This window comes from Azolla caroliniana, unplaced genomic scaffold (assembly GCF_043228905.1).
Source record: "Azolla caroliniana isolate FFs.n. ecotype wild unplaced genomic scaffold, voAzoCaro1.0.p SCAF_12, whole genome shotgun sequence".
Lineage (NCBI taxonomy): Eukaryota > Viridiplantae > Streptophyta > Polypodiopsida > Salviniales > Salviniaceae > Azolla > Azolla caroliniana.
This window is the reverse complement of record NW_028230447.1, coordinates 2,068,822-2,085,684: the sequence shown is the minus strand read 5'-3', so window position 1 is coordinate 2,085,684 and position 16,863 is coordinate 2,068,822. Positions and strand designations below refer to the sequence as shown.

General features: G+C 37.1%; 2 protein-coding genes across 4 annotated transcripts; both read right to left on the bottom strand.

The window, feature by feature from the left end:
- Positions 1-428: 428 nt before the first annotated feature.
- LOC147856790 (uncharacterized) lies at positions 429-8,001 on the bottom strand. Of its 3 annotated transcripts, none has more exons than XM_087328674.1 (9): positions 7,860-8,001; positions 5,597-5,776; positions 4,270-4,345; positions 1,998-2,130; positions 1,730-1,847; positions 1,574-1,665; positions 1,410-1,479; positions 1,237-1,320; positions 429-1,152 (listed from the first exon to the last, which is right to left on the bottom strand). In XM_087328674.1, exons 1-9 carry the CDS (start codon positions 7,917-7,919, stop codon positions 1,039-1,041), a joined length of 927 nt encoding a protein of 308 aa, XP_087184800.1. In that variant the 5' UTR covers positions 7,920-8,001; the 3' UTR covers positions 429-1,038. The 3 variants fall into 3 exon arrangements, with proteins under 3 accessions (XP_087184800.1, XP_087184801.1, XP_087184802.1); XM_087328675.1 differs by having other exon boundaries at positions 1,998-2,121; XM_087328676.1 differs by having other exon boundaries at positions 5,597-5,697; positions 7,860-7,959.
- A 2,233-nt stretch (positions 8,002-10,234) lies between these two features.
- On the bottom strand, positions 10,235-16,298 carry LOC147856789 (katanin p60 ATPase-containing subunit A1-like). The gene is made up of 7 exons (XM_087328398.1): positions 15,473-16,298; positions 14,184-14,676; positions 13,318-13,518; positions 11,925-12,169; positions 11,681-11,840; positions 11,459-11,551; positions 10,235-11,204 (listed from the first exon to the last, which is right to left on the bottom strand). The coding sequence occupies exons 1-7, from the start codon at positions 15,589-15,591 to the stop codon at positions 10,926-10,928; spliced, it is 1,590 nt and encodes a 529-aa protein (XP_087184524.1). The 5' UTR covers positions 15,592-16,298; the 3' UTR covers positions 10,235-10,925.
- Positions 16,299-16,863: the final 565 nt, after the last annotated feature.

Genomic DNA, 16,863 nt, shown 5'->3' with positions numbered 1-16,863 from the left:
GAACCAGTATTAGATGTGATTCATCTACGATCAACCTTGACAGCAGTTGATGTATTTGCATCATGGCAAATAGAGTCATGGGATTTTGAGCTTATGATTTTAGGAAGCTCCCTTGCACTCTAGTTCACCACATTGCTCGTATCAAAATTGATGAACATTAAACATAAGATCAGGAAACACCATTTGTGTCCTTGATTTCATCTTTTTGGCATTTGATCCCATAGATAAATCTGCTGCTCCTAACCTACAAATTTCTCAGTAAATACCTCCATCCTATTTATAAATGAGCAGACTTACCTTTTCTCCCTCAACTGACATTCAGACAAATAAAAGTGTACCATCCTGGTTCTAAATCAGCTGCATTTCTAAAAAATGCTGTGGTGATCCATCTAATTGGTACTAAAAGGCAAAGAGCCGGAAGCTGGTGAAGAGGAGAACATCCACATTAAGTTGTCAAAAATAATATAGCTGAGGAACCTGGAAGGTACACTAAAACACACTTTTAGGCCTGTCAATCTGAACCCAAATGTGAATTAGAAATTCATGCAGTCACCTAAAAGAATCAGACCATACTTCCAGATCAATGTGATTTGACAACATTAGAATTCTTTATGCAAGACGTCATCAAATGCAGCACATTTTTACTCCCAAACAAGCAACAGTATGCTTTTCAATGTTTTTATAACCATGCCATCTTTGCAGTAGATGCTAATGACATATAAGAGTCTGTTTCACTAGTTGAGCACATCATGGCAAGCGACAGTTTGCTCTATTAATGTAATTGCTACGTGGAGTGCAAATGACAACATGATTGATCATGATGACTCCTTAATGATGTTCCTTTTGCTGCATGCCAATGCATCTCCCCACATGGTCTCTTGGTGCAATGATTGATACTAGTAACTGCCCATTTCTCTGATACCTTTCACATGGCCTATAATGCACCATCTACCTTGAATGGCATGAATATTATAACGAGTACATTCAGAAAGCAAAGATAATTACGCCCCTTTCTATCTCGTTTAGACCATCATGATTTTAATCATCTCTGTTATTAGGCCTAGAAGAAACCCCATCTGTATCCGACACGCCTGGTGCACCATCCGACGAGTTCACGGAGTCCTTTTTCTTACCGAAGGGATTCTTTGAATACGTAAGAAAAGTTAAGTCAAACCACCAATACCAAAACATAAAGGCTTATGTCTATGCACAACCAAATTGTTGAAAAAAAGGATATTGTAGGCGCATGCCACCACGATCTGAACTTGCTAGTACAGCCCCTTGTAAATTATTGTGAACTGCAATAGCACTGTTCACATCCTGCAAGGCCCCTCAAAAAAATTCTTGAACTTTTACAGGAACTACCATTAGTACCTTAGAAATACCATTACCTAAGCGTAAATACTTACAAGAAATTCAATGAAGCATACAGTATTCCTCGCCTGTGGGAGAACCTTCATTTGTTTGAATCCAGGCTGGCTAAAATATACAAGTAGAATCTCCATATCAATGCCAAGAACGAAGCTTAATATTTTAAGGAACACACGCTTCAGTAAAATACAATATCATTTACCTACTAAATATGCCTCGTAGCTCATTTTCATTTGTAGATTCTCCCAGGTTGCCAACAAACAAAGTATTGCATGGTGGGTTATCTTTGGTATTCTGATGCATAAGAGCATTAAGATGTGCTTAATTCTTAAAAGCATGCACGTGTTCCTCAAACTACCTGAACAACTGCATATCCAGCTGGAGATACTGATGGCAACATTGGTTGTACAAAGGACTGGACTGGCTGCATTCCATAACCACTGTAAGGATCGTATGGAACAGTTGCAGGAATGTAGCTGCCAAGAAAACATTAATAATGAACACACAGATACATATACATGTGCATTGAACCTGACATTCCTGCTGGGAAACTTCAAGAAAGGTGGGGGGGGCGAAAGCCACAAAGACATGATGAATACATCATTGATATTCGCACTGTACCTTACCTTTGCGGAACCCAACCAGGAGTTGACCCAGGATACGGAGGAGGTGGTGCATAAGACTGAGAGTAATCCCCAATAGTTCTGAACCTCTTACTTTGATCAAACCCAGCTGAGTCGACACCATTTCCTGTAACAGCTAATAATTAGAGAAAATGGCAAACGTTGTCATATTGTGTGATGCAATATGTGTGGTGTGGGAACAAGATATTTATGGTGTTCTAAGACATATACTGTATGATATGATAAATAATACAATCAGTAAATTTATGCATAGAAATATATCAATTGTATGATTCAAATAGACTGAAATACCAACAAAATCCAAGAATTTGGAAAGTAGACAAAGTTTTAGATATTCAAAATTTTAGAAAATGCCTTTTAACTTCTGCTGTAGACAATAGATGTTAATTATTATATTTATTATCTGATTAATGATGGAAGATAACAACATTTCACAACAATCATCCTCTTTGTCCTCCTTAGTGTCTATAGTAGACATAAAATCACCTCACTAAATAGGCTGCCTTGGTTATATTATTTAGGCTCCCAAATCTCCTCGTCCACCACGTTTTAGTCCTTGACATATGCTAAATCTAGTGATGTATGCTTTAATCAGTTGCTTCTAACATGCTTTCGATGGCTTTCAACATGTGTACTTTGGAGCAAGAACCACCTAAACAATTGCTTAGTACTGAGTCTATATCAAATCATTTCTGCATAAGAGAGTGTGATCCAATTTTTCTGACATGATCTGGATAAACACACTTGGGTTAGAAGCATGAATCAAAGGGATCTAGTATCAGAACCCATTGAGCCCCGCCACACTGAGCCATTTTCATTCACGTAGTGACAGCGAGATCTTGTTGTGGCTGATGCTACCAAATCAGCTACCTTGCATAGGCGAATGACCACTCGGAGACACCATTGTTTAGCCATGGGTTTCCAATGGCGTCTTTGGAGATGTGGATGGCCATGTCCAGAAGATTCTTACACCAAGAATTCTATAATGATAGTATGGATTGCGTCCTATGTTAGTAAGGCTTGTTTTATAACATGGTTGAAAACAAAATATCTCTGTTTGTTTCCAAGATTACCTTGATATGCTTGCTCATAGTCAAGGTTCCTAATTATAATATTAGTAAATAAAAAGCAAAGACATAATTTGCTAATTTTGTTTCTAATTTCACTAATTAAGACATGGCCATTGTCTAATTAAAGAGCCATTAATAATTGAATCTTGGAATTTGCAAAAATTAATTTTGTAATTTTTCTACAATAACCTCACAAAAATCATTGCAAAGTTTCCAGACATGTGACATCTAAAAGCTGACTACCAGCAACAATCATAAAAGAACACATGAAATAAGCCTTCAGATAATAAAAAAGAACACACTAGTTATAAACATATAGTATGCTTACAAATTGTAGAACATGTGCTTCAACATAGACTTGAAATTAATATGAATGTTTGACGGACTATGGTAAAGACACATTTCAAGTCAACCTTCACCAAACAGTCCGTTCAAATGAAGAAATATTTATGAAAAAGGTACAGACATGTGTCACCTGAAATAGCACAACCAAATTTCACTGTAGAAAGCTTGTGCTTGACATGTGACTTGAAAGTATAAAAAATTTAACGGTGCACATTTCATGCCCCACTGATTTAATGCATAACTATCACAATCCTTCATTGTTTTGTGTTTGATACCGTAATTAGTCGGAAAAACAAGATTGCTACCCTATTAGTCTGTCAAGAGAACAATCACTTGAAACTTGATATGGCAAGGACATCCATCAGAATATTGATGAAGCATAGGTAAGGCAGTAGCCATGCTTTCGATTGCCTTTCATTACTTATCAAATAATCTAATTTACTACAGTTGTGTGTGAAGAGACTATCTATATCTGAATCTTTGATTCTATTAAAACAATAATATCATGCTATGTAAAATGGATGGTCAATTCCTGCCAGTGCTTCCATGGGCTCTATCACAGAGATATTCCCCGAGTATCAACTAAAAATATGTACAAATAATCAGTAGAAAGTAGCATAAGGGGGTCCTATGGAAACACTAACTGGAACAAAAGTCTTACTCAAGCCAATTCTTAGAGAGACACCTACTTTCACCTCTTCAGACTTGAACTTTTTTTACATGCAACCCTGCTCTATTTCTAAGTGAATCATCATATGCAGAATAACATTATGACAACATAATAATCAGACCATGTCCCCTAGGTAAACTGTTTCTACACACCAGAAGAAAGATCATACCATGCTTCACATATAGATTCTTTTTTGCCATCTCTGCCCGTAACATTGAATTTGTTTCAGGATCGAAAACTAAATTCTGCAAAAAAAGAATGTAAACATAGTTTTACCCTTACAGAATGTATGCTGTCATTGTGTATGTTAAGCAACATGATCAGTTCGATATTATAAGTAGGCAAAAAATGCCTTTAGTACATTATTTGCGAAACATTGTCACTAACTCATAGTCTTGTAACATAGATACTAAACATAGCTTAAGAGGTAGACCATGGAATCATACCATAGCCCAAATCCAAATCAGTTTTCTATGTCAGACATTAGAGGTTTTGTTCTAATCTCCATCACAAATGATAAGCAACATGATAGAACAGAATACCATGCATCATACAAAGTCATTATAGCCACTTGCAATACACTATAGAATTTAGAACTCTTGGGGGCAAAGTCATTTGTTTAACTAGTGAGAACTCCAAAACTACAGAACTTGAAAAGTGCACCAAAAATACTTCACAGTTTTAAGACAAGGATTGCCGTGAGTGCAGCATATTCAAGAAAACAGTCCAAATCAGTAAGGTTGCTAGCTATGGTGTTTAATTGAATTCATGCAATGTTTTCACATCTCTAGCCATCAGTTAATTGAATCCATAACAAGCTCCCAAAATGAGGTTCATATCGTCTAAGCTCTAATAACATAAACGAGATGGCAAATCTTTATTGGGAGCTAGAAATTCTAGAGTGAGCAAAGATAATACTTGCTTAAAACAAGAGTATACTAATTAAGAGATTAAAGGGGCTGGAATGTAAGCAAATAAGTGTGGCTTATTTCTAAGGCCCTAAAACATCCGTATACACAACTGGATGAAACTAAAATAAAATAAAATGGCCATGAATTAATCTCCTATAAAGGTCAGCATTCATGAAACACATCTATAAATATGTCTGTCCACAATAAAGTCCCCAAAATAGGTGGACGTCTATAATAGAAGTCAGTAGCAACTAAATTGTTATGAGAAATAATGTCTAGAAAAACCTGAACCAGCACAAACTTTAAAAGTTCAATTGCTCTCTATGGACTGCATCAGAACTAAATCTTTAAGAGATATCATTTTTTAACTAGCAGTAATTGTGTCCCTTAGGGTTTCCTAGATATCATAGCCACCCTTTAAAGTTCAAGTACTCTCTATGGACTGGAGCAGAACTAAATCTTTAAGAGAGATCATTTTTTAGCTAGCAGAGACTGTGTCCCTTAGGACTTCCTAGATATCATAGCCACCCTTTAAAATAAAGAGACAATTGGGTGTGTACCAAAAAAGACCTGACATTCAAATACCTGAAGTGCATCTCGCGCAGACATTGCCATTGCAGCTGAACTAAAGAGCGCAAACCCCATAGGTTGTTCACCCTTGAAATTCATTTGTGATGCTTCATAACCTGGCCACCATCTGAGCAAATTTAGGAGCTCTCTTTCCTTGACATCAGGTGGAAATCCAAGCACAAATATTGTTCTCACCTGTAAATACATATGTATATAAAGTCATATTAGGTTGATGAAGATACCTAAGAAAGAAAATATGATGGTCAAATCTTTAGTTTTATAAGGCTACAGACTATTGTTGCAGGAGAGAACACAAGAAAACTCAAAATAAATCATTTATAAAAACTATTATGATAAATATATATGGAATAATGGATATACAATGAGGCATGGTCTTTTATGTTGAGCTTACAGTGACGCCAATGGAATCATTATTCTATTCCGCTTCATTGAGTCAGAAGAACATTAATTTTTCATGGGAGTTATAACATTTTGATTTGTCAAGAAAACGGTTATATTAGAATGGCAATTTATATGCATAACCTTAATGACCAAATCTAAAGCTAATATTAATGGTTTAAGGGTAGGATACTTAGGAAACCAGTTATCCTAGGAATTGAAACAAAACAATAACGACCTAGGACATGTGGTGGTCAAGGAGCCTTAGTTGTTGGGCTATATGAAAAGGGGACTTAGCTGCCTCCCTCAGTACACCATCGTGAGACGCTGTTGACACACTATTGGTGAGGCAAAGGTCTTCTCTTTCAACCGCTTAGCTCAACATCCAAGTCATAACATGAGGTAACCTTTGGTGGTATGAGACACCGATGGTATTTTATGTTCATTTATTGTCCTTCACTTGGGGATGGTAAATCTAGTTCTGCACCCTTAAAGCATTATTTTCTTAATCAAAATATCCATTGCTTATCATTAGTATTCCATTCGTAATATACATTGACTTCTCGAAGAGTTACGCATGATCAGCAAAAAAAGACCTGTTTTGTTACAAACATCACCAATTCTGATTTCCAACATACTATGGGAAAGCATTGCCAATACATTAAAAACAAATTCACAAGACATTGACTCAAAAATATGGAATACAGAAGCTCACTTAAATAAATAAGAATATTTAAGACTCATGTTATGCCCAGCTTTGTTGTCACAATGGACGTCTGCGGATACCCCGTTTATTTAGGAGAAATTTGTTTGAAATAATGTTGACGACTTTAAACTTCTCCTCTTGTTTCATCAACATATTGATAAATGTTATAAATGCAACACAGGGAAATATTTCTTCAGAGTTTCGCAACCATAGAATCCAATGATCAGAAAAATGCCTTCAATTTCTGATTCCTTTTAAGCAAATGTATATTGTTAAATGACTTTGAATATGTGATATAGCTGTTAAATGAGTTTGAAACTGAAAGAAAGGAGTATGTTAATGTTTCTGCTCCATAAATGCGATTCTTTCTGGATCTTCCTACTAGTATCTCTGTCTATTCCCTATCGAACTTTTTCAATTTCCTGGATTTCTTGCCCACTCCTCCCCCATTTCACTCGACCCTATTCGAGTCCCAAAGCTGAGTAGGTGCCATTCTCCTACCCTTTGAACCAGCAGAAGCAGATTAGCAAGTTGCATCTACAACAAACATTCTAGGTCAAGTTAAAGTTTTAGGCTTTCAACTAGCCACCAAAGCATATGTATCATGAGGCATCGAGAATCATGCTTTCGCAGTTTTCTAAAGTTGCCGTCATGCTAATTGTTGGTTTTCAAATAAATTAGTGATCCCCGAGACCAGATCCACGTTATTTATCCTTGAATTCATGACTGGGAATGAAATCTCTATCACAACACAAGTAATTCCACGCCAGATATCACCATTTCTTTTATCAATAAATATCTGTTACAAACTTTTTTTCAGAGGGGAGAGAAAGTGACAGTAAAGCTTCCAAACGTTTAATGAAACACAGAGAAAAAAGAAATCCTCGGTATTCTTTGCATCAATTTAGCATCTGATGAACTATTTAGCATTCATTTTCCAGTTCCCCTGTTGTACAAGATTGAAACGTGTATAAGTGAGCGAATACCAGATCCATGACTTGTATCATCGAATCTATGGCTAAATAGAAAACCTCATAAAAGAGTATATCTCGGAACGATCATTCCTTCAGCATATCCACATGGAATGTAATCCAAGAAGAAGCAAACCAGAAGAAGAAGAAGAAGATGATGATGATGATGATGATGATGAAGAGAGAGAAGGAGGAGGAATACCTCGTCGTTTTCAGCGACGGATGTTTGTGGCCACTGTGTGTAGAGCGGAGGAGCAGCCATGGCGTCTCTATCTGCACTCTCTCTCTGTCTGTCTGTCTGTCTGTCTGTCTGTCTGTCTGTCTCGCTCGTTCGCCCGATCTCTGTGCTAGCGAAAGCGATGGCTATGGATGCAGCAGAAACAGACACACAGACAAAAAGAAAAAGAAAAAGAAAAGCAAAAAAAGAATAGAAAAGCAAATGGAAGCTCTCTTTTTCTTTTCGGGTTTTTGTTTTTTTTTGTTTCTCTTTATTTTGAAGGTCTCAACAGAAATACTTGTGTCTCAAAACCGATGGATGGATCAATTCTTCTTCTTCTTCTTCTTCTAAATGCTTCTTCTTTGGTCTTCTCAATTCTTCTTCTTCTTCTTCTTCTTCTTCTTCTCGGGTCTTCTCAAATCTTCTTCTTCTTCTTGGGTCTTCTCGAGTCTTCTTCTTCTTCTTCTCGGGTCTTCTCTAGGCCCCAACCGTTGCCTCCTCCGCCAAACACAAGCCAAAAAGCCGCCTATCTGTATGCGCTCGTAGCTACTTACAGGTTCGGAACCCATCCAACCATCCATTAATCTTATCCATACCCACGGCTAGTATAGGATGTGACCCCCTTGAACCAATTGGTCTACAAATCTAAGCCATTCAACGAGTGGAGAGCCCCCTCCCTTTGCCCTGAACATGCGCGTGAGTCTTACGTATCGCACTCCATTATAGTGCTCCCCCTTCAACAATCGAACTCGAGTTCATGCTCTCTATCCTTCTACTCGAGCTCATTGGTAAAGTTCTTGAACATCAAGAGTCACTACTCACTTTCACACGTATCACGTGAAATGTAATATTTTTGGTCTCATAGGTCATATTTGACCTTCGAAGACGATAATATAATCTATCTATCTCTCTCTCACACACACACACACACAGAATCACAACGTGCACTCTAAACCATAACGTTCCATAACTAAATTTCTTGAAAATCAATAGTCCCTACACATGCTACATGAAATTGTTTCGCTCATAGTCCAATTGATCATAATCTACTTCTGAGGATGTTAATAATCCATCTACCTCTAATTTATTATATAGAATAATGTTATACTACCATAAACAATTTCATGTGTACATTTATTAGAATATCCCAAGCATTTTGCATCTTTTAACTTTTCTCAAACTATATGTCTACTCTCTCAACTCAACTGTGACATCATAATTAACAATGCGTTTTAGAGATAGCAATGGGCCCGATTTCGGTTCAAACCAACCAAACCATTAAACCGTGGCTTAACGGTTTATTGATTCAAAGATAAATAAACAGTTTGGTTTGGTTTCAAATGTTACTATTCTATTTCAGTTTTGGATTTTATGGTTTAACAATTTAGTGGCTTATCGGTTTCAATTTATTTGGTTCGATTTAAAGGTTGAAAAGTACTCCTAAAATTTTAAACTCTGGTTTTAACTTATTAAACTTTATATGCATTATATGCAAAGTTTCCTTTCCATTTATGATGACGAAATTTATAATAAGCATGATGACCAAATTTATGATGATTTTCTAACACAAATTTATAATACATATGATGATCAATATCTGTTAAAAGTGGTTTGGTTTAGTTTTTATTAATGATAAACCGGCTTGGTTTGGTTCTAAATTTTCCATTAAGCGGTTTGATTTCTCCTATTTTGTAAATGGGTCAACTCTAAATGGCTTCATCAATTTCAAATAATTTGGTTCGATTTTTATTATGAATAAATGGTTTGGTTTGGTTTCAAGGCCAAGAATCCGAACCAAACCAAGCCCATCGCTATCTAGAGACAACCGACCCAATTTTTGAAAAGTAATGTAAAAAGGCCCATTGGGGGGCCTTAATATATTTTGGTTTTACTCCCTAATTATTGATCAATCTCTATCAATTTCAAGATAGAATAAATTTTGGGGGGATTGATGGCATTGGTCGCAACACCCTGTGCTTCAATTTGATTTATTGTTTTTCAAGTACTGGCCAACTCTTTCTGTTACAATCTGCAAACAACCATAGTTCTGATTGATAGGGATAATTCCATCACCAATTTCTGATGTGGCAACATTTCCAACTGGAACAATCGGGTTGCTTTGCAAAAAAGTTATAGCACCATTCTGCTTTTGCAATTTAGGAAAATAATCAAATATACTATCATCCTGCAAATCTGTCTGGACTTTCCAGAAAAAGATCACCGTGGTTCAATAAACATCAAAAAGTAACATTAGTTTATCTGTTCAAATATAGTTACATGAAGATAGTAACCATAATCCAAAAAAACATTGTAAGTATTCAACTGACTTTTCACAAATTATAACAATATTTAGATGATAGTATGCAAATCACCATTATTATTGAGCTGATAATGGGAAACACTATTGTACAAGGTGTTACCATCCTAGTAATTATAATTATAAACGACAAAATTACCACCTTACCACACAAATCCGACAGATCTTTAAGACATAACATATTGGATAAATCATTCAATCCACAGTTTACCTCATAAGGTCCCTACACCGAAACTCTCATATTCAAGATACTCTTTCTGAACACAGGTTCTAGCATGTCAACTGTCAGCACTCTGAAAAAATTGTACTCTGGAATGATGTTTTTTAATATCCTCTAATCATAAGAAATTTTGTTTTTTGAGAACACTCGCTTTCCTCCAAGTAATTCACACCGCATGTGACGATTTTAACGTCACTTGAGAATTCGCAGAGTAATGACACATCACGGAAAAAATCGCTACTCACTCTGATGCATAGTTAGATTGCTTCACCAATTTATATCCATTTGATATGTGGAACAAGAAAGCAAAAGACACTGAGGGCTACTACCTTAGCATCTGCTGTAGTTGTTTACAACCAGAAAACACATATCACCACATTGCAATGCATAATGCCCATTGATCAAACTGTGAGCGAATGCCTGAAAAGCATCCATTACTGATGCTATTCAATAAGCTGCGCAAATTGACTCTATATATATCAAGGGCTAGATAAGGATCAACAATGGTCATTCTCTAAGCTGAGCCAAACTCAGCAAACCACTTCTCGTGCCTTTCTATATCAGCTGCTGAGACACTCCTTGAAATTTTGGAGAGTGCTTCCTCAAAGTCACACATTGCGACAGGCTCCTGCATTGCATCCTTTGTCATATTTTTTATCTCATCACGAGTTTTCCCAGCAATTTTCCTCCTCATGCCATTCATAGAAGCATCTCTGCATATGTTGGTCAAATCATCACCACTATACCCTTCTGTTCGACGAGCTACCTCATCAATAGCCACATCAGTTGCAACCTGGTTACGAGAAAAATTAGATCCTCGCACTGAAGTAAGCATGATGCACATAAATCATATATTGGAATATCGTATTTGTATTCTATATCTTCCACTTCGGACACTGATTTCCCTCTAGAATCTTATCTTGTTTGTATAGCATTTCATGAAACTTGCTCAAGTATGACAACATTAAAAAGCATTGTTTACCCCTAAGATTGCTATATACAAAGTTTTGTAAAGTCATATCTTTTCTATGTGGACGAAATTAATACCTCGACACCTCTTAGATTGATACGAATGAGTTCACGCCTACTTTCTTCATTGGGAAGAGGTATATAGATTCTCTTTTCCAGCCGCCGCCTGTAGTCAAAAGTTAAACAGTTACAAACATACAATCTCCCTTGTTACACCAGTTTATCTCAGACAACAAAAGAAGAATGCAATGCTCTCAATGAGTAAAGCTGAGAGAAAGAGTGATAGAGTTCTTGCCGGAGAGCTTCATCGATATCCCATGGAAAGTTTGTTGCAGCTAGCACCATAACTATTTTCTTCTCACCATCATCATTGCCACCACTTGAACTGTTATTGACACCATCAACTTGCACAAGCAACTCAGACTTCACACGTCGTGATGACTCATGTTCCCCAGATGCCCTGCATGGTTTTATGTTATATAAACTATGAAACATGTACAATAACATACAAATTGCTAATTATAAAACAGGGCAATTTGCATACCCACGAGCATTACATAATGAATCTATCTCATCAATGAATATTGTACTAGGGGCATAAGCTCTTGCTAAATCAAACAAACAGCGAACCATGCGTTCACTTTCTCCACGCCATTTTGATGCTAAGGTGGCAGACGAGACATTGAAGAATGTCGTTCCACATTCTGTAGCCACAGCTTTAGCAAGCAGTGTTTTTCCTGTACCAGGAGGGCCAAACATCAGGACCCCTTTCCAAGGTCGACGAATACCCTGCAGAACAGGAAAGAAAATCCCATTCATCAATCCAATATCGTAGATCTGATGCTCCTCAAGCATGCCAATTTAACAATTAAATATTCTATCAATATTCTAGCGTTTGGTTCTGTTACTTTTACATGTTGGCATTACATAGAAAGCAAGCATAATTTACATGACTGTGGGCACTTTGTGCAGCAAAGACAACATTATGTGAAACCATCTTATCTATTAGGACTTCAATAAGTTTGAACATGGAAATATAAGAGGCTTAAGTGAGGTACGCAAAATCCCAAGGAACAATTTCAAAGAAATATATATATATATATATAATAATGACAAAATAAGTGGAAGTACAAAAGTAGGAATGAAGTTCACTAAAACTAGAAACTGATTCGACCTAAGTTTTGATAGAATAAAAAATACTATGCCCAAGATTTCATCTAATTAACCATGTAGGAAAATTAAAAAACACTTTGGCATTGGGCATTTGAGGCATTTCAATAATTGTCATATCAAATCAATGAATTGCAAAATGAATCAGAAACGCAAAGGTCATTATCCATTGTGAAAGTCCCTCAATTTGACTTCATTCATTCTAATCAACCTTAATGTCCAGTTATGCAGCTATGAGCATAATAAATTTTGCCTGATTATGACAATTGTATTAATCAATATCAGAGGAATTGATGCTTTCAGCCTTACAGCTTATCTCACGGCCTTTTATTAAGAAATCTTTATTAAGGTGATTATCTAGAGCTTAGCCTTAGAGTCAACGCCTATGCATCACATCAAAAATTTCTCTTCACTGTATGTTCAAACATCTTTATTATCTTTATAGCATTAAATGTACCTATAATTTTCGAATTACATGAGCCTACATATGCATGTCATTCATTTGAAACAATGAATGGCATAGCACATTGAATAGAAAATAGAAGTGCAATAAGGGTGTACAAAGATGCTTGCATGTGAAGCCTATTTCCAGTCCATCATTGGAGTTATCCAAACAAGGGATAGACTCGGTAGAGAGTAGCCACTAGCTCAAGTATTATATTTTTGTCCAACGCTGTGCTACTATATCAATTTTATCATATCTAACTTCAAGTTTTAGCATTCAAATCACTACAGTTATTCAGTTTCAAAAGTATTGTTACCAATACCTGAAAGTATTCTGGCATCCAAAGCGGTAGAACAACAGCTTCTTCCAAGAGTCGTTTTGCTTCAGTAAGTCCAGCAATATCATCCCACCTCACTCCAGGGCTTGTTTCCAAGACATCCCTCTCCAACATAGCTGCTAGTTCTTGATCAGGACCCTCATAACGTCCTTTCCTTTGCTTCCCATCTTCATCATCAGCACCACCCTATAAAGACGCACATTCGAAATAGTTAATAAGATGTTTAGTATCTCACTTAAAGGAAGTTCTTTAATTTCAACATCTATAACCAATTCCAGGGCCATATTTTCTTGAATAGAATCATCTTAAAAGTTGGGATAAAATGCATGAATTGACAATCTACTATATGTTCAGTAAACTTTGAGATATATTGGAGGTGACAGCTCCGTGCCACTTAACAAGAACGGTGATGATTAGATATACAATAGCTGCAGAATGCTTCACCATCTAACGACTTGAGATTATTATTCACTCAGCTGTTTGATGGGAATAATTTGGTAGTTTGAAGCCCGTCCAACATTCTTATTATCCTATGTACAGCATTCCTCAATATGTACAAAAAGGCCATTGTGTCAACGTCTCATATGCACATCCTACTGGGTATGCTGCTCACAACATGTTCCCTTTACTATGAATTATATGGATTTATTATTTAATTTTAATGCCGCATTTCAGGGAAAGAACTCCATATCTGACATTTGCAGCCGTTTTTTTACTACTAATGGCAGTTTATTAGAACTTCTTCCAGATTCGTCAAAGGTCATGATCAATTGCCATTAATGAATAATAATACCAAGACCAAATAAAACACAGCTAAGAACATTGATTGCCATGCCCAGAAGTATTTATACCAATGAGTCCCTCCTGGTGTTGGATCGGCCTGAGACCTTTTTTCCTCCTTGGCTGGAGTTATTATTTGTAGATTTAGAACCTGGTTTATTGGAGCTGCTCGACACATTCTTTGGACCTCGCCCAGATACAGCTGAAGCCCCCTTGCGCGCCCACAAAGATCCCTTGTTGTTATCTCCTTCTTGAACAGCTCGCCTTCCTACATTCATCTGACCTGCTTTTGTTGGCCTTCTACTTCCATATTGCTGTTGAGGTGCTCTCCATACATCAGCATCATCAGAGCCTCCAGACACTGATGGGTATTCATCCACTGGTGAGAACATGAAAGGCTTTGAGGACATCTGTGGAGATGTTGGGCGGAATGCTCCGGAACTATCTTTGAAAGCTTGCCTTTCAGCATCTAATTGTTTTACTGCTTCTATTTCCTCTGCGAGATCTTTTTTGCATTTGAGCCATTTTGTACGTACTACAGGATCCTCCACTGTATTTAAATGCCTGTTCCAAACAAGAGCTCTTAATGAACTGTTCCAATCGTGATTCACATTGAAGATATTAGGCTTCCCACAAAGTTAGAAAATAGAGGGGAAATTTTCAAAAAATAATGAATTGCACATATAATTGCTCCAGAGGAGATTGACCGAGGCATTTGGAAAAAAAGAACAATTAAAAATCATGTATTTCGATTGGTTCCTATAGATAGATTATTTTGTGATGGAATGCTGCTACAGAGACAAATGCTTGATGCTAGCATGATCTCATGTGCACCCAATGAGAGGTAGAAAACATGTTATTCCACACTACTTATGTGTTGTTTTAGTGTCATTGCTCAATGCAGCAGAGCTATGTCCAATTAAGCAAGTACAACACAGAGCAAGAGATCAGTTTCAGAGACAGCAAAGGTACTGAACAGACAAAATCTGACACAGAAATAACACTCTCAGAAAATGTACTTCCATTTTCTGACCAGAACAGTGCTTCCAACAAAGACTGCATTCCTGGAAAATATGGCAAATATTTTATATATATGAACTTACAATAATGTAAAGATATCAATGTATGTGGATAGTTACTTTTAGAAGAAGAAGAAGAAGAAGAAAGAGAAAACATGTCCATACTGTGTTTTCCAAAGATAGATTACAATCCAAAGAAATGCAACAGATATATCACCATATCCGAGCTTCAAAGAATGTAAAGTTCATCACACGTCTTCATAAAGATGTCACAAATGTGTGTAGAAATCACGTTTAGAAGGGAAGAGCAAGCGAGCGAGAGAGAGAGAGCAGATAAATACTTGTTTAACTGCGCTATGGCACCGTCAAAGAAGATAACTGAGGTGTCATAGAGGCCTTCCATGGCATATTCTCGGGCTAACTTGAGGTGCTCCTGTAATCCAGCTATAGCTCCGACCATTTTTCCTCTATGCCACGAGAATGTTAAGCCAGATTATACGATTCTTTGCCCAGAAATGCTGAGTCCCCTAGACTGAAATACTCCAAAACTTTGACAGAATGTAGATTTCTGAAAGGAAAAAGTTGTGAATCTTGGGATGAAACAATACTGATTCTAGACAGAGAAAAACTGCTCCATATCAATTCTTTGCATAGGAATTTGTATTTCCAATAGCAGAATCTCCCAAGCTTTCACAGAGAAACACTGATTCCACAAGAAGGAAAAGAGCTTCAAATGTTCATATACAAACACAATAGCCTCGGAATAGAAATATTGATTCCACAAATCTGAAGATTCTCCGAATGTTTGCACAGAAAACAAGTCTTCTAGAGGCGAAGAAACGCTACAATTCAAATCTTTCCACAGGAAAACACTGATTTCAGAAGGCAAATTTAGAGCTCCAAATTTTTGTACAGATACGCTGAAAATGCTCCAAATCAAGACCTTTCACAGAAAAATCTGATTCCAAAAGAGACAAAAGAGGCACCAAATCTTTGACCGGAAAAGCTTCCAGACCTTCGATGAAACCTTCTCCCAGTGTCTTAGGAAAACGCGTCCCGGTTCTTCAGATTAGCCTATAGAGATGGGTGCAAGGAAGAGAAACTTCCGGACCTTGAGATACGCAGAGATGGGGTTAGGGAAGGAGATGAAGACGAAGAAGAGGATATGGGGGAACAGATCAACGGCAAAGAAATGGAGGGGGGAGAAGAAGAGGAAGGAAGGAAGGAGGAGGGAAGGGGGGGACAGAGGGGTGCCGAGAGCGAGCGAGATGATCTGCAGAAGACATGGAAGCTTTCTCCATTTCCATTCTCCTGCGTGATGATCTGAAGGGATGTCAAGATCTCTCTCTGTCTCTGTTTCTGTCTCGGTCTCTGTCTCTGTGTTTCTCTCTCAGAGCAGACAGAAAGAAAGAAAGAAAGAAAGAAGAGTACAAAAATATGGTCCTAGTTTCTCTTAATTACAAATCTGGCCTTCCTTCCGGAGGAAGAAATACATAGCGATGGCCACGGTTCGGTTCGGTTCAATTAAACATGAAGAAATACATAGCAATGGGCACAGTTCGGTTCGGTTCAATGGAAAAGAAACCGAATCGAACCGTCTATAGAAAACAAAAACCAAACCAAAGCGTTTATGAACTCTCGAGTATTTAAACCAAACCATTTAAGAAAAAGTAAACCAAACTCTTTAAGGAAAAGTTGAAACCAAACCTAACCATTTAATATAAAAAATTTA